Source organism: Fundulus heteroclitus, chromosome 24 (assembly GCF_011125445.2).
Source record: "Fundulus heteroclitus isolate FHET01 chromosome 24, MU-UCD_Fhet_4.1, whole genome shotgun sequence".
NCBI classification, from domain to species: domain Eukaryota; kingdom Metazoa; phylum Chordata; class Actinopteri; order Cyprinodontiformes; family Fundulidae; genus Fundulus; species Fundulus heteroclitus.
Window position 1 is genome coordinate 26,029,706 of NC_046384.1, and position 25,663 is coordinate 26,055,368.

The following is a 25,663-nucleotide window of genomic DNA, read 5'->3' on the forward strand; positions in this document are numbered from 1 at the left end:
GATGATGGAGAAATAACAGCAGTTACCGACAGAGAAAAGGCAAAAATGGTAGTAAATACTTTTGTTATAATTCATAGCTCTGAAAATATTAGTGAAGAAGGAAAAAAAGGAAGAGAAATGACTATTTTAGAGAGCAAGGATTTATTACAGCAAATAGAAGATACGAACGATCCGTTGAACATGTCGTTTACAATAACAGAACTGAATAGGGCTTTTAAAATATATAAATTATCAGCTCCAGGAAAAGATCTAATTTATTATGTTATGATTAGTAATTTAAGTGAAACTTCTAAAAATATTTTATTAGAAATGTATAATAGGGTATGGGAAGATGGGGAATTGCCAAAAAGTTGGAAGGAAGCCGTGATTGTTCCAATTAGAAAACCAAGGGAAAATGAGACAAAACCAGGAAATTATCGGCCGATAGCTTTAACATCCAACTTATGTCAAATAATGGAGAGAATGATAAATGAAAGATTAATATATTATATGGAGAGCAAGGGACTTATATCGTCTTATCAGAGTGGTTTTAGGAGAGGTAGAGGTACAATGGATCCAGTTTTATGCTTAGAGCATGAAATCAGAAATCAGAGAGAGCATATGGTATGGTGTGGAGGGAAGGGTTATTAATTAAAATTAGAAGAATAGGTATAAATGGTCATATGTTTAGATGGATTAAAAATTTTCTAGAAGAAAGACAAAAACAAGTGAGAATAGGGAAGGATTATTCTGAGAGTTTGAAAACAGAAAACTGGACACCACAGGGAAGTATAGTAAGTCCATTATTATTTTCAGTGATAGTTAATGATATGTTTAAAGAAATAGAGGGTGGAATGGGATTCTCATTATTTGCAGATGATGGAGCAATGTGGAAAAGAGGAAGAAATTTAGAATTTATTGTAAAGAAACTTCAGCGAGCAATTGCAGTTGTAGAAAAATGGTCAAATAAATGGGGTTTTAAATTTTCTGGAGTGAAAACTAAAATAATGTTTTTTACAAGGAAAAGAGTTGATGGAAAAACTAACTTAAGATTATATCGTCAGGATTTTGAATAAGTTAAACAATTTAAATTTCTTGGGATGTGGTTTGATGAAAGAATGACATGGGGTGTGCACATTAAGAAAATAATCGATAAATGTAGAAAGGTACTAAATATAATGAGGTGTTTAGTTGGAACAGAGTGGGGAGCTGATAGAAAATCATTAAAAACAATTTATACTGGATTAATCAGATCAGTACTTGACTATGGATGTATAGTCTATAACTCAGCAGCAGATACAAACCTCCATAAGTTAAATATTAATCAACATCAAGCTTTAAGAATATGTACTGGAGCTTTTAAAACATCTTCAACAGCAGCATTACAAGTTGAAATGAGAGAAATGCCTCTTAAAGTTAGAAGGGATCAATTATCATTAAACTACTGGTCAAATTTACAGGGGCAAAGGAAGGATCATCCAACATTAGAGGTGCTTAAACCTGGATGTGAAAAGGAAAAGAAAAAAATAAAGAGCTTTGGATGGATAATAAAAAATAAAGTTAATGAAATTAATTTAAATCAGTTAGATATATGTCAGACAGTTCTGTTAACAGCAATACCACCTTGGATACTTCCTGATGCTAAAGTTGATCTTTCATTATTAGAAAAGAAGGAAAAAGATACATATCAAATTATGAATAAATATATAGTACAAGAACACTTAAATAAATATTATAATTATATACAAATATATACAGATGTATCAAAAAATACAGCTAATAGACTAGGGATAGTATTTATCATACCACAGTTTCATATTAAGGTAGGAAAAAGGATTAGTGATGGAGTTTCAGTATATACAGGAGAAATGCTAGCTTTGCTTTTAGCAGTTCAACGGGTGGAAGAGGTAAGACCATTAAAATCTATCATTTGCTCAGATTCTAGTTCAACATTAGTCAGTTTGCAAAATAATCAGTCAGACAGTAGACCAGATATATTAATTGAAATTCAACAAACGCCTTACAGAATAAATATGATGGGGCTAGTAGTACATTTTGTTTGGGTTCCGGCACATAACGAGATTAAAGGAAATGAAATGGCAGACAGGATGGCTAAGGAGAGTACACATAAGGTAAGGGTAGATATTAATGTTAGTTTTGGTATAACAGAAATAAAGGGTATAATTAAACAAAAAGCCAAAGATAGGTGGCAAAAGATATGGGATGAAGAAAAGAAAGGAAGGTGGCTTTATAAAATACAAAAGAGAATTGGACAAATGAGAATAACAGAAAGGAACAGGAGAGAAGAGATAATTATTTCACGGCTTAGAATGGGACACACTGGATTTAATAGATCATTATTTTTGATAGGTAAACGTCAGACAGGGAAATGTGACTGTGGGGAAGATGAGACTGTGGAACATGTCATTTTGAATTGTAATAAATATTGGATTCAGAGAAACAGGTTGACAAGTAAACATGAAAATTAACTTGATATTGTTGATTTATTGCAAAAGGAATCAGGAAGCAGAGGATACCAGGACATATTTGAGTTTTTGAAACAGAGTAGGTTGTATAATACGATATAGGTTGTCTTTTTTTTTTTGTCATGCGGTCCACACTCCATACCAGTTGGTGGCGGTAATGCTCACCTAAACATTTTTTGCCAACCGCCAATAAAATTAAAGAAGAAGAAGAGCCTCACAAACTCACCCTTTACAAGAAGCTTAATCTTATTTTTTATTAAAACCCTCATAATTAGTGATGGTGAGATGAAGCCTCATGAGGCATTGAACCACTTGAGCCAACTGGTTCAAGAAAGGGTTCATTTCTTGATGCTTCATGTGCACACGACACCCCCTACTGGCTAGGTGTAAAATCACAGCCAGCTGTATCTTAACACGTGTGATGCATTGAATTTTTGTCTATTATGGCTCTTGGGAATGACTCACAAAAGGTGTAGGACGAAATAATTTGTCTACATGAATTTTGTATACACATGTGTATAATAAAATATTGTTTGAATGTATTCTCTGTGTGTAATTATTCCCAAAATAGTAGTGACATGTGATATGGCATGTTGTGTAATAATGTTTTTCTGTGACTCTGGAAAAATGGCATGGGCTTAATCAGGCAGAGGACAATGAAAGTGCTTGTGGAACTAGGGAAGGGGTAGTGTCATGGTTGAGTTTTGGTTTGGCTTTGTTTTTCTGTTATTTTCATTTTTTCATCTCTTGTGGGTTAGGTTTGACTTTATTTATTGTTAGTTTTCAGTCATCAGTTATTTTCAGTCAATTTTCACTTCACCTCCTCAGCAGTCAGTCACACCTGAGAATCATTTACCAGTCAATTAGCCAGACCCTTGTTCCACCTGTGAAGTGCTCTATTTAAACCTCCCTCTGCCTTCAGTTCAGCACTGGGCCGTCATCATTCCACACCTCTCCATGCCAGTCCCCGTTTTGCCTCAGAAGAATTGTTTTTCTCGTTTAAGGTTAGTCCTGCCAGTTTCTCTTGACTGATACTCTGCTGTTTGTCCCTGGAGAAGTTCTGCTCTGTGTCCTGGTGTCTCCAAGGTTCTGCTAACCTGACTAGCCGCCCTGGAGAAGCTCAGCTCTGTGCCCTGGTGTCTCCCAAGTTCTGCTAACCTGACTAGCCGCCCTGGAGAAGCTCAGCTCTGTGCCCTGGTGTCTCCCAAGTTCTGCTAACCTGACTAGCCGCCCAGAGTGCTATGAGGCCTGCTAGCCGAGAAGCACCTAGCTAGTGTGGACTATCTGTCTCCGGGCCGTCAGCTCCTGCCATCACATACATCCCTGACTTTCTGCAGTCCTGAACCTCCGGTCTTCATCACTCATCACCCAGCACACTTCTTTCAATAAAGACTCAAACTTTTAGTTCCGTGTGCGCGTCCTGAGTTCATCGGTAAACAAAACCTTGACAGGTAGTGAATAGGCTAATGCTTGTGTAACTTGGATGATTTCATGCATTTTTATTAAGAAACAACAATTTCCCCACAGTTTTTGGTTTCAAATGATTTCTCTTTTTTGATAATACTTCTCCAGCCTTTGAAAAGACACACTCACATGGCACAGATGATGCCGGGGTGCATAAATAAATAAGTGCAAGTATGTACAGATTGGGTTACTGTGACCAATGAAAAATGGCATGGGCCCAGTACTATACGGTCCCACATTTTACCCTCAGCAGCAACACTGAAGTGCACAGAGGTTCCCGCTGCGTCTTTACGCACGATCCAGCTGCTGATGTGTCCTCTCTTTTCAGCTCAATGCAATTCTAGACAGTAACAGTTTATAACCTATATCACCTTTCACAGCAACAGGTTTCTCATCTCAGTCGACCAGACAAATCTCTATTGCTCTCCTCAGTGTGCTCTGGGCGGTGAGGTGGGAGGATTTTACCCGATGGTGCGCTGCGTGCGAGGGATAAACAGGGGGGAAATGCATAAATAAAAACTGTAAAGGGCTCCTATACAGTGATCATAGGAGCTGACCAGTCTGAGATCAACCTCCTGATGTTACAAGTTCTTTAAAATGACTCTTAAAAGTGCGCACCCAAATTACAAGTAACGTAATTTTGCGCACCTGAATTAAAGCGCAAGGCAGCAGCGCACCGAAGCGCCACGGTTCTGTTTTGTTTAAAACGAAAGATCATGAAACACAGCCATAACTCTCGTAGTGACTTTAATTGGCACACTTTGCTACGGGTGTGAGAACATTAAAGGCATACTATGCAACATTTTTCAGTTAATTAATGTGTTCCATGCCGTTTTGGATGATTAAATGAGTCATTTCAGGTCGAACAAAGGTTTTCTCGGCCGCCCTGGGGTTCTGTGGGGGAAATACCGAACTTGCAATTGCAAGAGCTCACGGCCCGCACTCACAGAAGTCACGCTTTACGGTGAGAACTCCATGTGTTTTTGCCCTGCCATTCACTATATGCACGCGCGAAAGCAACAACAAAGAACCGCGTGTTAACGTCAAATAAACATGCAAGCATATCGAGTTTTATTATTATTATTATTATTTATTTATTTATTTTATGTTGGCGAGGCGCTAACGCGGCGAGGCGGCGGCTGCGGCTTGGCGAGGCGGCGGCCGTGGCTTGGCGAGGCGGTGGCGGTAGCGTCTCGCCAACATAAAAAAAAAAAATAATAATAATAATAATAATAATAAAACTGGCGAGGAGGCCGCGGTGGCGGCGCCGCCTCGCCAAGATAGCGCTGCGGGAAGCTTGATGTTCATACCTTCACTGTGTTAGTCATTGTTTGTACTGCCGTTTTTCCACTTTTCGTTGCGTTCGCCTGTCTGCTAAGCTCAAAACAACCGCGCCTGGCTTGACGGAGAAACCAGAACAGCTGAGCATCTTTACGACAGTGCACTTTTACTTTCGCCCTCTGGGGGGAGCCTCGCTGGAAAATCAACCCCGGTTGCATAGTATACCTTTAAACGTAGTGATTCACGTTTTGAATGGTGAACGGTGATAAAAGCCCCTGGGTTCGAGGCAAAGGAGGGGGGAGAGGAGCAAGCGCTGAGGCACAGAAATACGGTGCATGTAGTTAAAAAATGCAGAATTAATAAAAACAACTTATAAACAGAAGTAGCGTTTTAAACTGCATCTGGTGAGCAGAACTGTTTTATGATCCAGAGTGCAGCCATCACTGGTTCGGAATGAAGGCTTTATCTGGCAGCAGCTCTCTGCGTACGTAGTACAGGACCGTACCGGCTCACTTTCACCACTGGTTAAGACTAAAATTATTCATAACTCTGATCACTCTTCCTGCTGCTCTGTTAACATGAACTGCAGCAGGAATTACTGATGGCCACAAGCTGTGAAAGAAGCCGAAACAGCTCAGCAGAAGGCGGAGTTTTGTCGTCCGCAGCCCAGATGGGCTTTGTGATTTTTATGCGTGAGAAATGCCATGTTTGCGTGTGAAATGCCATGTGTTGCGTGTGAGCGTGTGAAGTCAGTGAACGGCGTGTGTCACACGGTCAATGCGTGATAGTTGAGAGCACTGATCTCCTATCTATCTCTCTCCTAAACTCTCCAAACACCAAACTAACTGTCTCAAACTAAATAACCACTATCCAAACTCTGCTATCCAAACTATCAAAACTCTATCCACTCTCTCAACTGACCGCAACTCACCTACAACAACCCACATTTTGAATGGAGCCTGTGGGGTTTCTAAAGCTGTCAAACCCCGCAGCGAAATCTGAGCCACTTCCCGAAGCAGTCACGTGGTACAGCCGGGCAGTGAGGCTTCGGACGTCATCGTTTTCGGCTCCTCCCCTAAATGAAGTGTGACCTCAGGTACCGGACCACAAAGAAAGATTGCAAGGATTAACAGAGGCACAGGTTCATATTGAATATAGTTTATTGGATTTACAAAACAATTAACATGTTTTACCGTTCAGGGAAGAATAACCACCTTAACACAGGCACCTATGCTGGCCTGGAATCCTGATAGCTAATAGTTAAAAACCCCAATTGAATTAACTAGACCATTTGGAGGAGAACTACTAAAGAAAACAAATGAAATACACCTTGGTGTCTCCCAACAAAAACACACTCACGCCACAAACCCTAGTGCATACAATACAAAAGAAAAGAACTCTCCTCCCACTAGTCCCCTCAATCCAATCTAAATAAAACCGACACAGGACCCAGGGACAGCAGAGGACCTCAGGTGAGATAAAACCAACCCGGAGAGCTAAACAATAAAAACTCTCCCCTGCATTTGGTTAAAACTAGGAATAAATAGCTAAAATAGGGTCTAAGCAGTGATTAAAACAGTAAATAAAAACACAACTGAAACAGTAGCAGGTCAGCCTCTAAGGAATCCCCAGCCTCGAATCTCCTTTCCTCAGCTATCTGCCCCCTTTTAACCAGAAGGGCTTGATTACCCCCAGCTGCACCTGATCACAGCGTCCTCCCAATATGGGCAGGAGGAAGGGTGTGCAGCACCATGCCTCAGGGCCATAGTGCCCCGGCTACAATCTACCCCCATTTTTTGTATTGGCGGCCCGGCAATATACCAATGCACTACTAGCACCATGGTTGGAAAATATCTGCCGCACTACTACCGGCACCAGTAATCTGAGACACTAACTAAACCATACCCATTTTAGGGCAAGCCTTTTTTTTCTTTTTAATAGCAGAACACTTTGCTAATACCGGAAGGCCATGCACCAGGTTGTTTAGAGGGCCCATGATGGCAGTCTCTAATTACCTCCCTTCCCAAGGCCCCTAGCACTGTAACTACCAGGAATGTCCCAGGGGTCTCTCACCACCAGACCACCACGTCTGGGTACCCCCTTGCCCAACACCTCTACACCAGCTTCCAGATAGCCAACCTAAGGGATGCTACGCCCATTGCTGCGTGAAGCTCCAGACCACAACAGGCCTACAAAGGGCCCCTCCCATATTGGGTAAGGAAACGGTGTAACTGTTGTCACCAGTGTCCTAAAGACACTGCCATGGAACATCCCCTAGTCGTACCAGCACCATGGGACCTGGCTGGCCAATAGTGAAGCTAAGCGTTTGTTTTCATGACCACTAGAACCCTGACCTCTCCCTTCTGAATTGTGACTTGGCAAAACAGAAGGAGCTTATTTCCCGCCTGCTCATAGACAGCCTCTCCCTATATTGGGTGCTGCGGGACACGGTCTCCCCCTCATTAATCCGTCTCGACACCTGCAATTAATAGGGGTGTTCTGGCCGGACGTGAAGTCCCTAAAGTGGATTATAACAGCAATACATCCTGACATTTCATTTATCTCTTTACATAAAACCAAGCATGAGGAAACCCCCGACAACAGATAAAAATGCACAATTACATAAAATTTGGAGCAACCATTTTTTTTCATAAAAAGTGGCGAGGACATCTTCGGGCCTCCTCTGTCCAGTCCTTCACCCCAGTCCCAGAGTTACCTTGAAGGAAAACCAACAAGAGCTTTTATGTTCCCTTAAGATGTCCACAATGCCGCTCCATTACAGTCGTTCCCTCCGCGGAGACAGGTTGGGGGCCCTTCCCAGTCGCACCCACAAAGGTGGTTGCAAAGAGTCTTGGTCCGTCATAAACCTTTCCTGGAGCTTCTGGTCCTCCGCCTGAAGGGGATACGTCCCATCCTTCAGCTCCCGAAACTCCATGGCTCCACCACGCCAGGTTCCTCTGCGGACCGATCAGACTCTTTGTCCCCCGATGAACCTGCTACTGTTTCAGCACAAAAGAAAAACACTCCCTGCTCAACCCTATCCCATTAAAACTACTACAAACCTGTGCCGCTGACTTACAAGATCCTGTCAACAACGCCAGATTGTGACCTCAGGTACCAGACCACAAAGAAAGATTGCAAGGATTAACAGAGGCACAGGTTCAAATTGAATATAGTTTATTGGATTTACAAAACAATTAACATGTTTTACCATTCAGGGAAGAATAACCACCTTAACACAGGCACCTATGCTGGCCTGGAATCCTGATAGCTAATAGTTAAAAACCCCAATTGAATTAACTAGACCATTTGGAGGAGAACTACTAAAGAAAACAAAACGAAATACACCTTGGTGTCTCCCAACAAAAACACACTCACGCCACAAACCCTAGTGCATACAATACAAAAGAAAAGAACTCTCCTCCCACTAGTCCCCTCAATCCAATCTAAGTAAAACCGACACAGGACCCAGGGACAGCAGAGGACCTCAGGTGAGATAAAACCAACCCGGGGAGCTAAACAATAAAAACTCTCCCCTGCATTTGGTTAAAACTAGGAATAAATAGCTAAAATAGGGTCTAAGCAGTGATTAAAACAGTAAATAAAAACACAACTGAAACAGTAGCAGGTCAGCCTCTAAGGAATCCCCAGCCTCGAATCTCCTTTCCTCAGCTATCTGCCCCCTTTTAACCAGAAGGGCTTGATTACCCCCAGCTGCACCTGATCACAGCGTCCTCCCAATATAGGCAGGAGGAAGGGTGTGCAGCACCATGCTTCAGGGCCATAGTGCCCCGGCTACAGAAGCAAGCCTCGATACGCGCATTGCGGAAACGCCCCCTCCATTACTCGACACACGCCTCGAAGCCTCGGCACATCACGTAACATCACTACTCATAATCTCCTCCCTGTCCCTATGACCTATATGCGCTGAACACTGACAAACGTCATGACTGCATCTGTATTGGTCCTCCAGCTTCAACACATTTATGCCTGTATTGCACCTTCACATTGGACTTAATCCCTGCCAGCTCCTCAACATAAACTAAATACACAGTTCTGCTTCTTATTAAAATGAAGAGAAAAATCTAGTAGAAGCAACTGTGAGTAAACTAACAGCATTAACTGGTGATAAACGCATGTCAACCTTTTACAGTACACATCTTAAAAGTCAGCGGTGAATCAGCCTATTGCTAATTAATACCTTTATCCACAGGTTATTTTACTAAAGTTAAACCATTTTCACACAAACATTTACTTTATGTTGATCTCCTGCAGCTTGCTCATAGCTCTCAACTCTCACGCATTGACCGTGTGACACACGCATTTCACTAACTTCACACGCTCACACGCAACACATGGCATTTCACATGCAAACATGGCATTTCTCACGCATAAAAATCACAAAGCCCATCTGGGCTGCGGACGACAAAACTCCGCCTTCTGCTGAGCTGTTTCGGCTTCTTTCACAGCTTGTGGCCATCAGTAATTCCTGCTGCAGTTCATGTTAACAGAGCAGCAGGAAGAGTGATCAGAGTTATGAATAATTTTAGTCTTAACAGTGGTGAAAGTGAGCCGGTAAGGTCCTGTACCGCGTACACAGGAGGAGGGGAGGGGGCGGAGCTGCTGCGAGATGACCGGTTCATTCAGAACCAGTCATGGCTGCACGCTGATCATAAAAACAGTTCTGCTAACCAGATGCAGTTTAAAACGCCACTTGGTCAGTTTATAAGTTTCGTTTTTATTAATTCTGCATTTTTTAACTACATGCACCATATTTCTGTGCCTCCGCGCTTGCTCCTCTCCCTCCCCTCCTTTCCCTCGGAGCAGGCGCTTTCTGGGCGTCAGTGCGCCCAGAGCGCACTGACGAGAGCAATAGAGATTTGTCTGGTCAGCGCGGCGACTGACTGAGAAACCTGTCGCTGTGAAAGGTGATAATGGTTATAAACTGTAACAGTCTAGAAGTGCATTGAGCTGAAAAGAGGGAGACATCAGCAGCTGGATCGTGCGTAAAGACGCAGAGGGAACCTCTGTGTGCTTCAGTGTTGCTGCTGAGAGGAAATTGTTGACCATAAAGGCTTGATGAAACTCAGCCTGATTCACCAATCAGGTTATAGATTTACAATGATAAACAACCCATAGATGAATGTGTAACAGTATAATAATTCAGTCAATAATTAAAATCTACTTAATTTTATTCAGTATTATTTGAACAATTGTGCATTATTTATGTTTTAATCCATTAACTGAACAATAAAGTATGAATATGTCTCTTTCTCTTTTTAACACAAGTAATACATGTCTACTTCATTGTCTGGTGGGATAAAAATGAGATGGAGTTGACTCCACCGGCTCTTCCAGGGTCCGGTTAGCCCTGCCCTCAAACAAGCCCCGCCCCCAAATTAGCATAATCTCACTCCTAACTTTTGATAAAAGTTGAGAGGTCTGAGCTTGCTCCTCAACACGGACTAAAGGCAATTGAGCTAAACAAGCTTAACAAGCTGGGCGTCACCGCTCCAAAATTCAACATTGCTCCTATGGTGCAATCAGCTAACACAAAACAAGCAGCTTGTCGATGTTCAATATAAAGAGGAGAACCTTAAAACGCATCACCTACCTTATCTTTCCCCCAAAGTATTCTCAACTGGTCACACACACACAGCTTATATTTCCTTCAGCCATCACACAAGGTTAGTAGGCCTCTCCTAGCCAAGCTAGCTTCTTACTTTAGAACACGTCAACTATACTGCTTCAAGTACATTTTTTTAGAAAAAAAAAAACATATTTAAAACTAATGGATAAAAATATGCTAAATTATTTGTTAAGGTTTATTGTGAACTAAATTAAAATATAAAATAACTCATTTTATGAGTGCTTACTTTTTCTTATATTTACTTTTTTAGTTTTAGTTAAATAACTTCCTCCAAGCAAAGATAATTTTTAATTTACCATTAAAGCTTACCTGTTGTTAAAGATTGGGTTTACCGGCCTGCTGTTACGTGTCTATTGAAAACCCATCTTATCCCGATTCCAGATTTGGCCGCAAGTGAGAAAACATTAATCAAGAGGTAGAATAGTTTAAATGCATATTTAATTCATAGAAATTAAATATGGAGACAGAGTTTACATTACCAATCAAGATGATTTCACCGCGCGGTCGCAAAATCTGTCTGAAGTAAGTTTTGGACAAACACTCTTTTTATCAACTTTAAAACTCCTCCTGTTCGCTCAGGGGGAGATGACTGACCCCCTCTCCTTCTGACCACCTCCCCGGGGGCAATAAACTCCATGTTTATCTTACGCTGGAGTAGGGAGAGACAGACACCACTCTGACGACTAAGATATTTTCTTAACAATTCCCTCTAGTTTGATCATAAATAGATCAAACCAAAAACTAGGCTAAACTAAGTCCATGTCTTGAAACCCTTAAACAAAGTATAAATGGCAAGATGTAATATTGTAACCCACTGTCCCCTCTGTTGGTGACTTATGAAATCAAATTAAGTTCAAATTAATCCATTTAATGTAAAATAACCCAAGTATAAGCTAATAACCTACTAGAATTAAAAAAGTAAGCACCTTTATCAGAGAAGTGCAAGGCTAAGATAACTTTGCAACTACCAGAAACTGTTATATTATCTAAAAATGACTTTAAGAGTCCTAACCTAGATTAACAAGATGTCTTTTAGAAATTAATATAACCTGTGAAGCACTACACTCAGATCAAACCACAGAATAAAAACCAGATTATCATGCAATGCAAAACCAAGATTCCAACAGTACTAGCATGTGACATCTTAGGAATATGTAACTCATATGGGAAATACAGTGATTAAAAAGTTCTTTTTTTCTTTTTTTTTTTTACACAATGCATTCAATTTTTGTCATGATGTCTTGCGTCTCAGGGATGTCTTCTCCTCGCCTTTAAAGATAATGGTTTATAGAGTCATTGTTCCAACCTCGATCTCCACACAGCTGTATGTGAATCATTTTATTAAAAATAAAAAACAGAAACAAAATAAAATAAAAGTCCAGCAGCCTCATCCGCGAGTGGCAATCGGCACGTGGAGCTGTTTCGGTGATCTTTCCTTGAACCCTCTGTCGGCTGGTACACACGGCTCTGGAATCCGATGGGCCACTAATCTCTGGCCCACCACATCTGTCTGTTGATGACCTTAGCGTGCACTCCTTCGAGGTCGGGGGTCAGTGGACTCCCCCTCCCATTCACTGGACCCTCCTAATTTTATGTCTCCAATACAACCTGAAATTTACACGACAATCTTTTAGATATGAAATGTCGTGTGCTACATGTAATTCCGGATGTTGACTTCGGTCCCAAAAAGCTCCTTTCAGTCATATGGAATCATATCCTGTAATGAAATTAACTGAACACTCCCACAAGAAACAAACACCACCTTCCATTGTTCCATTCTATGGGAAACCTATTTTAGATATGTAATCAAGGGTGTAACTTTGTGTTGAAAGTTGGTGGGGACGGCTCATAGGGAAAGGGAGCTACCTGCGCGACGCATTTTTTTTTTGTTGGAAAGTATAAAGCCAAAAAAAATGTGAATAACATATATTAATTTAATGCTTACAGTTGAAAACATAACTGTTACAATATTCACTAATATATTTTGTGCAAAAATATCACATAAATCTAAACTTAACAAGTTTCCCCAAAAATAAGCCGATACAAGAGACAAACAACCAAAAACCAAAAACAATTAAAGCTTTCTACATCAGAAACTGAACAACTCTGAACAGGAAAACAGATTCAATATTGATTAACGGCTTCATACCCCTGCCTTCCAGCTGAGATTTTGACATTAAACCTAAACTTTGAAAGAAGCCCCAGCACAGACTCATTTAAAAGTGCCAAACACCTGCCTTCTTCTGTCACTCACTGACACAAACTGCTGACATATTTGATCAATGTCTAAATTGTCTAGTTTTGTTTGGTGGACATGGCACACAGCAGCATTGTTAAGTCTTACTTGAGTCATTGTTGATCTGAGCCATGTCTTTAGCCTCCTGAGAGCACTAAAACTCCTCTCTGCCTCAGCTGAAGACACTGGGTTCACCAAAAGCAATCTAACAAGCGTTTCCACTTGATCAAACAACCCTCTGACTTCTGTTGTCATCTCTCTGAGAAATGTGACCACCTCATCACTGGACTTGCAAGCATACTTAGCATGAAACATGTTCAACTGAACCTTCAGACTGTGGGTACTTAATTCTGGATACTGGTCCACAGTTTCATCCACATCTCCAGAAAGTAAAATAGCCTCCAGTTTCTCCAACACATTTAAATCAGACTGAGTGAACCTCTCCTGAAATTGCATATCAACAGTGTCAAGCATGTGATAGAACTCAGCTCTGTAATGCTCCTCAGTTGTCTTGGGACAGTGTTGGCTTGCATCACCACTATAACGTTTTGGTGGTCTTCTTTGGTGAGGCATCTTGATTTCTTCTAAGCCAAGAGCATCTACCATTTGTGTAGCCTGATCAAAAATGTCATGAAACTTTACATCATTTCTTTTTTCAGCAAGGCTGGATCTCACACACCCAATAGCTTCTTTCATCCCAGAAATAGTCTCGGTGCGTTTTTGAATTGACCTGTTAAGACATTCCATGTCGTCAACAACCAAAAGTGCCAAACGAAGTCCCAGAACAGTGTTGCCTTTTTCAAATCTCTCAAAGAGACCATTTGCCTTAACATTGCTTGATACCATATGTTCCAAGCTTTCGAGGACAGACTCATATTGGCTTAGAACAGCAGTAATGGCTTTACCACGGATCGTCCACCGGGTAGGACATAGTGGTCTAAGAGAGATACTTGACCCTTCTGCACTTGAAGCAGTGGCAGAAAATAACGACTTGAATTTCCCTGACTGCTTGCTTAGAGTACCTAACTCATGAACCCATTGCAAAGCATCACGTACAACTGGACTGGCCTGACAAGCAGCTTCAGTGATGAGGTTGAGGCAGTGGGCTCCGCAGTGAACAAACAATGCCAGTGGCTGCATTTTCTTTAGCTCTGCTTGTACTCCTGAATATTTTCCAGACATATTTGCAGCACCGTCATACGTCTGACCACGTAATGAAGATAGACGGATATTTAGTCGTTGCAGTACATCAAGGGCTGCTTTTGCAATTTCGGCACCTGTGGTTCCGGGAACCTGATACAACCCGACAAAAACCTCCTGAGGTACTAAGTCATGATCTACAAACCGAAGACAGATTGATTCTTGCTCTGTACCTGAAATGTCTTTTGTTCCATCAATGATGAGAGAATACTGCAAAACTGGTAAAGATTGAATAGATGCAGCAATTTCTCTCACAATGGTATTGCCCAGTAACTGCAAAATCTCATTTTGCACCTTTGGGGATGTGTAGTCACGATATTGTGAAAGCCAGCGAGAGAGACATTCATCACCCTTAGATTTAAATTTTAATAACTGAATCAAATTGCCATCTTTAGTATCATGTCCTCTTATTGCTAGTCCTTGCCTGGCTAAGTACATCACTGACCCCACTACATTTTGCAAGCAGTATTGTGCCTCTTGTTGTTGCTTTGCAACAGCACTGGACAGCAGAGCATCAACTTCTTTCCCTTTTTGTGCATATACCATAACTGCATGTAGGTGGCTTTGACTAAGCTCATGGTGCTTAAATCTTGTCGTAGCATTCTTCCAGTTTGTAAACCCCTTAACTGAAAATGCTGGATCTGCTTTTTTAGACAAAGTACTTTTTTCAATTGTGTAAGTTTTAACACAATAAAAGCAAAGAATGCCCTTTGCTTTATCATTGTAGTGAAGCCATGGATACTGTTTATACCACCTGTCCTGAAAATGCAACGTTCTATTTGAAAGTTTTTTAGTCTCAATGACTTTGGAATTTGGCTGATTTGGTTTTGTGAATGTATCAAAGAAACTGTCTATATTCTTTGCTTCAAGACTGCAGCCGCTCCCTTCCTCCTGGCTTTCATCCTCAGATTCTTTGTTCTCTAGCGATGAATGAATTTCCTTGAGAAAATAGAATTTTAATTAATTTCCACTATCTTCTGACAAAAGGCCAGCTGGTTTTAGTTTAATGTATTTTAAAATTTTCTGACTGTCTCACCTGTGCATCTGAATTTGCATCTGTCCCTGAACTGGCTGGCATAAGCCTTTCTGTGCCCTGTAAAAATATACATGCCTAACAACTTAAGAAGTGTCTTAAATATTCACAATAATTAAAACCAGACAGTACAAATCAAACCAGACAGTACAAATCAAATAAATCAAATAAATATATTAATTTTGTAGAACATTGATGGTACATTTTAGGTCACTTTTTAAAATTAATTTACTTTTAAACCAGGACTCGGACAAGATCTTATGGGGCCTTAAGCAGAATATGATTAAGCAACTCCGTCTTTCTGTCAAGAACATCCACCAGCAGGGTATCAATACTGATTTGATAGAATCTGGGAGAGCGGACTATGTTCAACCATCTATTTTCTTTAACCCTTATCCCTCAGTGGGATCAGGAGGTGCTGGTGCATATCTCCAGCCACATTCTGGGTGAGAGGTGGGATCACCCTGGACAGGTCACCAGTCTGTCACAGTATGTTCAACCAGCTTAAAAGTAATCGGTAATCAGATTTATTATTTGCACTTCTACTAAGTGAACTTTCTAACTCCCTTAAATCTAAAATTTCAATGCCAAAATTGTTTAAATCTTTTATCTTTGGACCCCCTGCAGCGTGACGTAACACCTGCAAGATCCTATCCTTACCTTCCTGCTAGATTGCAAAAAGCAGCTTGCTCATGAGTTGTCAACATAACACGCTAAATCTTAAATGTACGTGGACATATAAAAGAAAAAGGGGCGCAGTGCTTGCTACTAAATGTCAACACTATGACAACTAGATAACAAGGTCAGGAAAAAGTTTTAATTAAGTGAAGCCGGGATTAAAACAGTACAAGAAGCTTCAAATAAAAGGTGTTCTTTATGTTCAACCTAAATACCAACTCCGATAGAAGTTCAGTAGAGCAGGTGTTTAAATTAATCAATCACTGCTGCGAAAGCTTATAGCAGTGAAAGCTAATATACCACAGCCATCACTTAATAAACGCAAAATAAACAACCCTCTAAAAACGGAAAACTGTAATTGACTGAAAGTCCTGTTTTTTATGTGGGAAATTATTTGCGTGTCTTTTAGTATAATTCTGATATATTGGCGCTGTTGTCTGTTTCTATGGTAACGATACTGAATGTAGTGTAGCTGACATAACAGGGCGGGAAAAAGTGGTTTGAGTTTTTTTTCCAAAGGTTCAGTTATATTTTAAATAAGGTATTCACTTATTTTTACACTATTCTCTATTCTTTTACTACTTTAAGTCTCTCCTGAGTAAAATTAGGTCTTAATATTTCCACAAGTCCCTCTCACCTGCAAGTCTGAGTCCACTGCTATCCCTGAATCGGTTAGCATGCTTGTGGCCTGCTGAATGACACATATACATCAACAGAACCTTAAACTGCCCTTTATTCCTTTATCTCACACATCTCATCAAGAATATTTTCGCAACACTGTTTGCATTTTACCTGAAAACCCGTAGCATCTTCCACTGAGGAAGCGATCTGAATTATATTTGTTCCCTGTTAGAAAGAAGAATAACCTGCATTAAATGCCGTCATGTTTTGTTACTCATTTTAATTCGCCCAAAAAAACTTACACGTTGCTGCTGTTTGGTGAAAAAGCTCCGGATGTCAGGCAGCTTTTTCGGTGGCATTTTTTGCCAACCCTGAGTCCAATAGGTTAGCTACCGGTTAAATTTAATGAACACCGCTGTGTTGCCATCTCTCCTCCTGTCGATCACATCAAATGGTGGGAGTGGCAATAGCGGGGGCTTTTGAAAGGAAGCGACAGGAGAGGGAGGGGGGTGATGGGGAGAAAGCGAGAGGCAACGTTTTTTTTTTTTTTCCTGAGGAGCGGCGGAGTTTTTTTTTTTTTTTTTTTTTTGTCTGGGTTTGTGGAAGGTGAGCAGCGGGGAGAACTTTTTTATTTTCTTTCTGAGGAGCGGCCTGAATGGGGTTTTAACCAGATATACACAGCACCGAAAGTAAAATACGTGTACAAAATATTGGTGGGGACTGTCCCCCTACCGGTCAAGATTGGTGGGGTAAAAGGTATAAAATGCATGAAAATAGAGCACAAGATTAGTCTGTACGCGGGTGATGTATTACTTTATCTCCAGCATTCAAATAATTCTCTTTTACAAGTAATTAGAATACTAGAATCTTTCTCTAAAGTATCAGATTACTCGTTAAACTGGTCTAAATCTACGGTACTGTCAATTAATTGCTCTCTCGAAAACTCCCTAAATTTACAAATGCAATCAGGAAATATTAAATATTTAGGTATTACTGTGTCGAATAAATTAACAGATTTACTTAAACTTAACCATGCCCCACTTTTAAACAGGATAGAAGAGGACCTTGAAAGATGGAAATCGCTTCCAATCACACTTATGGGTAGGGTAGCTTCAATAAAAATGATGGTCCTACCTAGAATTAATTATTTATTTTCAATGGTCCCCAATAAACCATCATCTGACTGATTTAAATCTCTAGACTCTGCAATTTCTAAATTTCTTTGGAACGATAAACCCCCACGTATTAGCTTAAAGACAATACAGAAGACTAAAGACAGGGGAGGATTAGATCTGCCCAACTTCCATAACTATTACTTAGCAAATAGGCTACAATACATCTCTAAATGGATAAAAAATAGTCTTTTAGATGAGCCTTGGTTAGATATAGAACAGGAAATGTGCAATAATATCATGATTTCAGATCTGCCGTTTATAAGCTCAAATATAAAACGGCATACATGCTTCAAAAATATCAACATTAGTTCTACTCTGACAGCATGGTGGGAGTTCCTCAAAATGACAAAGTCATCCCTTATCCCATGCAGTCGTACACCTATCTGGAATAACCCTGATATCCTACAAAATAATAAAATGATAAACTTTACATACTGGAAGAATAAAGGTATTAAATATCTGGAACATCTACTTGACGGAACCGAGTTCATCAATTTTGCTAAACTAAATATGCAATATGGCATTAGTAAAAATAAATTCTTGGAATATGAACAACTTAAATCTATAATTAAAAATAAATATAAGCATATTAATGGTGGTTTACAAGTCCCAACTAATATAATAGAGTTCTTAGATTTAACCCCCCCCCCCCAAACTACTGTCTAAATCATACAGGACACTGACTAAAATAGATGATTCGATATCTCTTCCTATAATGAAGTGGGAAAAAGATTTATCAGGCACCTTTGAACAAAATTTCTGGGCTCAGACATGTCTAAGAACTTTCAAATTGACTAGAAACACCAACTTACAACTAATACAATACAAAATCCTTCACAGAGTACACTACACAGGACAAAGATTATTCAAGATGGGTCTGGCACAATCTAATATCTGCCCACACTGCATAGGCAATCATCCTGATAATTATTTTCATGCGTTATGGTTATGCACACCAGTCCAGAGGTTCTGGACACAGATATGTAAGGACTTATCAAGGTGCTTGAGCTGTAAAATTACACCATCCCCATCAGTTTGCCTGCTCGGTAATTTTGAGGAAAGTCCTCTGAAAAAAGAAATAGTTTACATGGTTTTTACTGCTTATGCATCGCAAAGAAAACTATCCTCATGAATTGGAAAAGTAAACAAAATCTCAGTATCAATCAGTATAGAGATCTTTTGTTGGATCATATTAATCTTGAGACAGCATCTGCTTCCACATCTGATTGGTCTCTTTGGGCTCCTCTGATCAACACCATCACTTAGTGGAATAGGGGGCGGTGGGTTGCTTCCTGCAGGGCGCAGTGGCTGGATGGAGGGGTTCCTGGGGCCCTGGAGGCACTTGGAGTAGGTCGCCTGGTGGATCCGGCTCCGGGGTCTGTTGCTCCCATCTGGGGGGAGTTTGGGAGGCCTACGGGTGGCCTACAGCAGCCGCTTGCGGCGCTCTTTGGGAGCTGCGTGTTGACGGACGTGGGTTACTGACCTGGTAGCTGTGCTGCCGCTGGGTGGGGCCGGGGTGGGTCTGGGGTCCCTGGGGCGCGGCGCCCTCGGGCGCGGGCCCCGGCGGGGCCTCGGGGGTTCCGGTTCCGGGGGATGTGCCGCTTTTGGTGGGCCGGCGCGCGCCCGGGTGTCCGCCCCTGCACGGGGCCTCTGGTGCGCTGGGGGGCCTCGGGGCCCGTTGAGCTGGTAGGGGGGCATGGTCATTAACACCTCTCGGCAGATGCTCTTCTCCTTCATTGGATAGGCACTCTGCCAGTGGGGGGAGGGGGAAAGGAGGGGGAGTAGGGATCTACCCAGCCTGGATGTCTACTGTCGAATGTATGGTGAGTTGTTTGAACGTTAGCGTTGGGGAGGGATTAAATCCACGGGTGGGGGGGGGGGGTGGGGGGGGTTGACGTTATGGTGGGCTTGTGTCCGGCCCCCTGTCACGGTCCGGGTCCGTGTCGTCTTCCGGTGCGGGTTTCACCTGGGGGGTGGGGTTTGGGGTGGCTCGTGTGGGCCGGCTGGCCAGGGTCCCCCCCTCTTATTATTATTATTATTATTATTATTTATTATTATTTATGTATTTATTTAGTTTAAGTAGTCTTGGTGGGTGGGCTGGGGGGGCTGAGGTGTTGGTCCTGGTGGGTGGTTGGCTGGCGGGCCCTGCGGCCTCTCCCTGGCCCCCGGGCTACGGTGGTGCCGCTGGCGAGGCCCCCTTCTCTGGGTGGGGCTTTCGGGGAGCGGGGGTGCCTATTGGAGTCAGTAGGGGAGCTGGCTCCCTGGGTTGGCTTCCCAGTCATTTGCTCCCCATCCCCGGACTCCTCCCTCTGCCTGCTCCATCACGCCGCCACACATGTAGGTCATGAGGGAGGGGGCGTTACTGGAGGTTGCCACTTTCTGGTGACGCCCCTCTCCCCAATTTTATCATGCATCTTAGACACTTTCACTTCAAACATTTTTCACATCGCACACTCATATAGGCCATGGTAGGGGGGAGTGGGGGGAAGACGTCTGGGGGGGGCTTATGTTGTGTGGGCCTCACCTCGGACGGCTCCCTTCACCTCCTCTCCCACTTAGACATTGAGGGTTCTGGGCAGTCACACGGAGGGGGTGCGCTGGCAACAGCTACCTTCCGGAAGGGGGGTGGGCTGTGCCGTGCATCCCCTTCGGCGCTCCCAGTTTTTAAACGCACTTGAGAACAACATGCAACAACACAACATTTGAGCAGGCGTAGGGAGGGTCGGGGTCTTCTGCACACCCCCGTTCTCCGATGGCGGCAAGGAGTCTGGGGCCTGGAGGAGGTGCGGGCCACTGTGTCCGGGGTCTTGGCGGGGGGCTGCGGTGTGCAGTCAGCGGCTTGCCAGGTCTGGGGCTGATGCCTCTGCTCCCCCCAGGGGGCGGGGGGCGGGGGGCAGGGATGGCAAGGGTAAGGTGGGGGGAGGGAGGGGGTTTATTAGGTATTTAGGGGGAGGGGAGGCTCTGGCCGGGTGGCTCGTGCGGGTCATGTTGGCCCGCCCTCTTGGGGGGGCCCGGTCCGGGGGGCGTCTGGTCTGGGGCCGGGGCCGGGGGTCGGGCACAGGCAGTCGTATAGTCGATTTGGGGTGACCCCCCCCCCCTTTGGTCAGTGTTGGATGTGAGTGTTATGTGGGAATGTGTGTACAGCGTCTTTTTTTTTTTTTTTTTTCTGTGTGTGTCGTGAGTGGGGCACAAGGGAGGGATGGGGTGAATGAGTTTTTTTTTTTTTTTTTTTTCCAGGTATGGGTGTGGTCCGCTCCCTCTCCCAAGAACATCTCAAGTCTCCAATAGGTGCGGAGCCCATCCCCCCACGTCCTGCCCTCCTCCACTTCGTTGGCGGGCGCCTTGGCCCCCTGGCGCATTGGTTGGCTTCGGGTTTGGGGCGGGTTCCCGGGCGTGCGCCGGCCCACTCCCGGCGGCCTCTTCGCGGGGCCTGGCCCCCCGGGGGGCGGCCGGGGCCCTCGTCGCGGGGGCGGGGCGCCCCTGGGGCCTCTGGCCCTCAGGGCCCATGGCCGGGACCACTTCAGCGGGGCTAGCTGCCGGCGGAGCCCACGGGCTCGTCTCCGCGGCTCTTGAGGGCGTCGGCATTGCGGTGGCTGGGGGATTTCCTCGGGGTCGTCTCTGCTCCTCCCTTGGGGGGGGGGGGGTTGCAGATATCCTGTGTCGGCCCCTCCTGGGCGACCTGCTTTAGGGACCCCTTTGGGAGTCCGGGGTTACGGGTCCCCTGACGCCTACCTCTGTGCTCGGGGAAGGTGGGTCTTCGGTTCTCCACAATCACTATCAAGCTATTTCTGGATAATCTTCACCTAAACTAGTGCACTTTCACATCTCCCACAGGTGCTGGGTCCCAGGTATTAAGTGTTCACTTATATACAGTAATCTTATAATTTATTTATTTATGTTTTTTCACTTTCTTTTTTCAAATATCACATTACACATGTCAGCTTACATAATAATATATATGATTTAGCAATGGCATCTAGGTGTTATTCGAGTGTATCTGTTGCTTTATGTCTGTTGGTTGTGCTGTTCTTTTTGTGTCTCTTTCCAGGTGATGGAGCAGACAGAGGACGTTTTATCATTCTCTTCCTTTTATCTCCTCTTTCTTTCACCTCTACTCTTTTTTTTCTTTTCTTTCACTTTTTGTTCTTCCTTTACTCTCCCATTGTCATGTCCATATAATTTGAAATTCTCCTTGCAGGAATCATAATAAAGCTATTTACAAGCATAAATCAAGTGGAGCACTATGGCGAAAGCTGTTTGCCCCACTTGTAAAAGCAAAATCTGTCGAGCTCTATCTGGCATTGAGATATCAATTCCTATTGCCATATTGCTAGACAGGACACTGGGAAAAAAAAAAAAAAAAGATTGGTGGGGACATGTCCACACCAGTCCTTAAGGAAGTTACGCCTATGTATGTAATAGTTAATGAGACACTTTATCGCAATTTCTCTTTCCTTATGCTGTGCCTCTGATTGTCCTGTAAGAAAATGCAGCAGGCACACATACTTTAATCCCTGGTGAGGATCCCCTTGTCTGTAAAATCAAAAATTAGTTAATGCAGTTTTGAAATCAAAGTACATTTATCCTGTAAAAATATCAGCATGCTTTTTGGATTAAAAAAAAATTACCAGACATTGCACACAAAACTTCTCAGCATGTCACCACTCCATTAAACTCTGTAACCTCTGCTCCAATTCCAGATGTCCACTCTGTATGCTGCGAAAAAAAATCCTATTTTAATCCGAGAGAAAAAGCAAACCCCCATGTTGTTCACCTATTGTTCTATCAAGTGTTCAAACCCTGATCCAGTTAACTCCAACACGAGATATATTTAAACAAGGTCTTTAATAAAATTAGTTTACATTAAGTTACCCTCTGTTTTTCTATTTTATCCAGTTTTTCCTAGTTTATGTCGTCGTTCTATTGTATTTAACATTCACTTTATTGTACTGCTTAAACTGTTTAAGCCTTTCCAGGAACCCAAAGGGGGCTGAGCTAACCGGCCTTGTGGAGTCTTTGTCCAGCAGATACGTTCTATCTGACACTTCGCCCATTAAATCTAATTTATGGTCCAGGCTTGTGTTTTGGGAGTAGACTGAACCAACATTTCAGAGAGTTCTTTGGGAGTTTTTTAAACAACCATTATCTAATTTATAACGCAGTCACATACCTCCCCTTTGGTCCTGCAAAAGAATCCTTCATCCAGGTCAATTAACGGTATCCCCTTTTCCATTTTGTGTAGTTTTTGCATCTTATCCTAATTTTCCCTCCATGGAACAAAAGTAATTTTGTTACAAAAACTTAACTGCAAGTGCTTATCTGTGTTGAATTATGAAAAACATTGCCTTATATCCTGAATTCAAATCAAAACATAATGCAATTTCATCATACCATAGATCTGCAAGAAGTCCTTCAAAAGTTGTGTAAGATGAGAGTACCCATTGAAATGATGACTGCAGACTGATGGCCTCAGTTGCACACAGCAAGTCTATTTTGTGAGAATACTGGATGTTCCAAGTTATTTACATACTGAGACAGAGTGGAACCTGAATAAAACACCTGGTAACATAGCAACTTCTGGTGAAAGGCTGGTTTATCATAGCAGGCAACAGTTATTTGTACAATAGAAAAATCTCAATACTTGTGAGTTATTAAAAAATAACCAAACAGATCCGTTCAACCTAAAACGTGTCCCAGTATCTTGTGTAAACACAGGATGTAGAAACCAGGGGACCGCTCTGCATTCCAGAGAAAGGGGCCCGCATAATAAACCTGTCTCCCCAGGACGTTCGCAACCCCCATAGTGTAAATTTATGACATGCAGCTGTTAACCAGAAAGACAACTCACAGAAACCTAAATGAGTGAGTGTACCATGTAAAAATATACCTACCTCAGTGGATTTTCTGCTCATAGAAGGTATGGTAAAATACACCTGCTGCTGTTTAATTATGAGCAATACGGTCCTGTGCACTGGAATACGCTCAATTCGGCTGCCTTAAGAAATGTTTTACCATCTTCTGATTCATTTGCCTGAGTGCTTAAAGATGGAAAGAAAGGAAAAATATGAGAACACATGTCATCCAACATCACATCCCATTACATTTGTTCAGTAGTATATGGCTAGAAATAACTGTCTGTGTTTTACCTTAAAGATGTTTGATACCAGTCCGTAGCTCCTGAGATGGACTCGGACTGACATGCAACAGACCAGGCAAACATGAGATCGGAGTTAAGACGTCATATTCAAGGCTTTCATGCATGACACTCCACATTTCTTCCCCAGTGTTGTAGGAGCTGATCGCTGAAATGTCTTTGCGAGCATCTCAGTGACAAAGTCCCCTTTTCACAACTCAGAGTCTGATGAAACAGGTGGCTCCAATGTGCGCAAAAAATTCAGTTACTTCCCTTGACAGCTTGGGATCTGTGCTGTTCATGAGCGCTGGCCACTTTTCCAGGGTGTGGAAACATTTTTCATGGATCATTATCCCCTTGCTGGGGTACTGACCTTCTGGATGTGAGGTCGTATTGGGACTTCATGCCAGGATTTGGTGACTCGATGCCAGGCTGACTTGCTGATGCGAAACAGTCTCTGGCCCAGTGTCCAGAGTGACCACAGTTAAAGCAGATGTCTGTAGATGTTCGAAAAGTTCTGACATGTCCACCTCGTCTATTCAGGCCTCTGCTCCTTCCCCCATGTCTACGCTGACCGCTACACTGCCATCCGGGTCCATGCGCAGGAACAACAAATCTGGAATCAAATGAAGAATAAAAAAGTGGAGGAGGCGCCCCCCCTCCTTTAATTAGAGACATTGCTTGGTGTAATCTGCCGCTTACTGTTACTCCCATCCTATATTGTTTTACAATAACTGTCATTTTACTAACTTTTAGTAATTAACAAACTCAAGTGTTGTGTTTCTCCCCACCTTTGAGTCAAAGGCAAATGGTGTATCAAATATAGTCCCAGCGAGCGTATCAGGAGATAAGTTCATCCGCTGAGACACTGAAGAGGACACGCTGTCGGACATTATTTCTCCAAATAATCCACCCATAATGGACAGAGTTGTTTCAGGATCCACACCTATTGTTAAGGTTTTGACAGGCGTAGGAACGTGCCAATCGCAGGTTTGGCAGGCAGCCACAAAGCTGCGACAGTCCTTCTCCAGGGTAGGCCACCAGAAGCGTTGCCGTAGAAGAAACAGCATCCGTGCCATCCCTGGGTGACAGGCAAACTTGCTGGCATGAGCCCATTGTAGCACTTGGGAACGGGCGCTGGCGGGGAAATATAAGTGATTCGGGGGGCCGTTGCCAGGGTCTGGTTCAGTGGACTGAGCACAGCGCACGAGGGACTCCACCTCCCAGACCACTGAGGCGATGAGACAGGTGGGGGGTAGGATGGGGTCCGAGGAATCTAGGGAAAGATCTGTGGAGTGGATGCGGGACAGGGCGTCGGGTTTTTGGTTCTTGGAACCGGGGCGGTAGGTGAGGGTGAAATTAAACCGGGAGAAGAATAGAGCCCAACGGGCTTGGCAGGGGTTGAGTCTTTTGGCAGCCTGGATGTAGGACAGGTTTTTGTGGTCAGTCCAAATGACAAAGGGTTGCTCGGCACCCTCCAGCCAGTGCCTCCACTTCTCCAAAGCCAGTTTAACAACCAGCAGCTCCCGGTCACCTATACTATAATTTCTCTCGGCCGGGGAGAGGCGGCGAGAGAAATACGCGCAGGGGTGTGTCTTCTTATCCACCGGGGAACGTTGGGACAATGTGGCTCCGACTCCGCAGTCCGAGGGCGTCAACCTCGACTATAAATTGGAGAGCTGGGTCGGGTGTAGCGAGCACGGGCGCGGAGGTAAACTTTTCCTTTA

At 43.1% G+C, this 25,663-nt stretch overlaps 1 protein-coding gene across 2 annotated transcripts; it reads right to left on the reverse strand.

Annotated features, from left to right (window-relative positions):
- Nucleotides 1-11,740: 11,740 nt before the first annotated feature.
- On the reverse strand, nt 11,741-17,369 carry LOC118557776 (zinc finger MYM-type protein 1-like). 2 transcript variants are annotated; one of them, XM_036128082.1, is made up of 2 exons: nt 16,800-17,369; nt 11,741-16,695 (listed from the first exon to the last, which is right to left on the reverse strand). In XM_036128082.1, exon 2 carries the CDS (start codon nt 14,840-14,842, stop codon nt 13,073-13,075), a length of 1,770 nt encoding a protein of 589 aa, XP_035983975.1. In that variant the 5' UTR covers nt 14,843-16,695; nt 16,800-17,369; the 3' UTR covers nt 11,741-13,072. The 2 variants fall into 2 exon arrangements, with proteins under 2 accessions (XP_035983975.1, XP_035983974.1); XM_036128081.1 differs by having other exon boundaries at nt 11,741-16,698.
- Between the last annotated feature and the right edge of the window lie 8,294 nt (nt 17,370-25,663).

Excerpts from the sequence above, each read along its gene's own strand:
- LOC118557776 (XM_036128082.1), bottom strand. The coding sequence starts at position 14,842 with ATGGTATATGCACAAAAAGGGAAAGAAGTTGATGCTCTGCTGTCCAGT.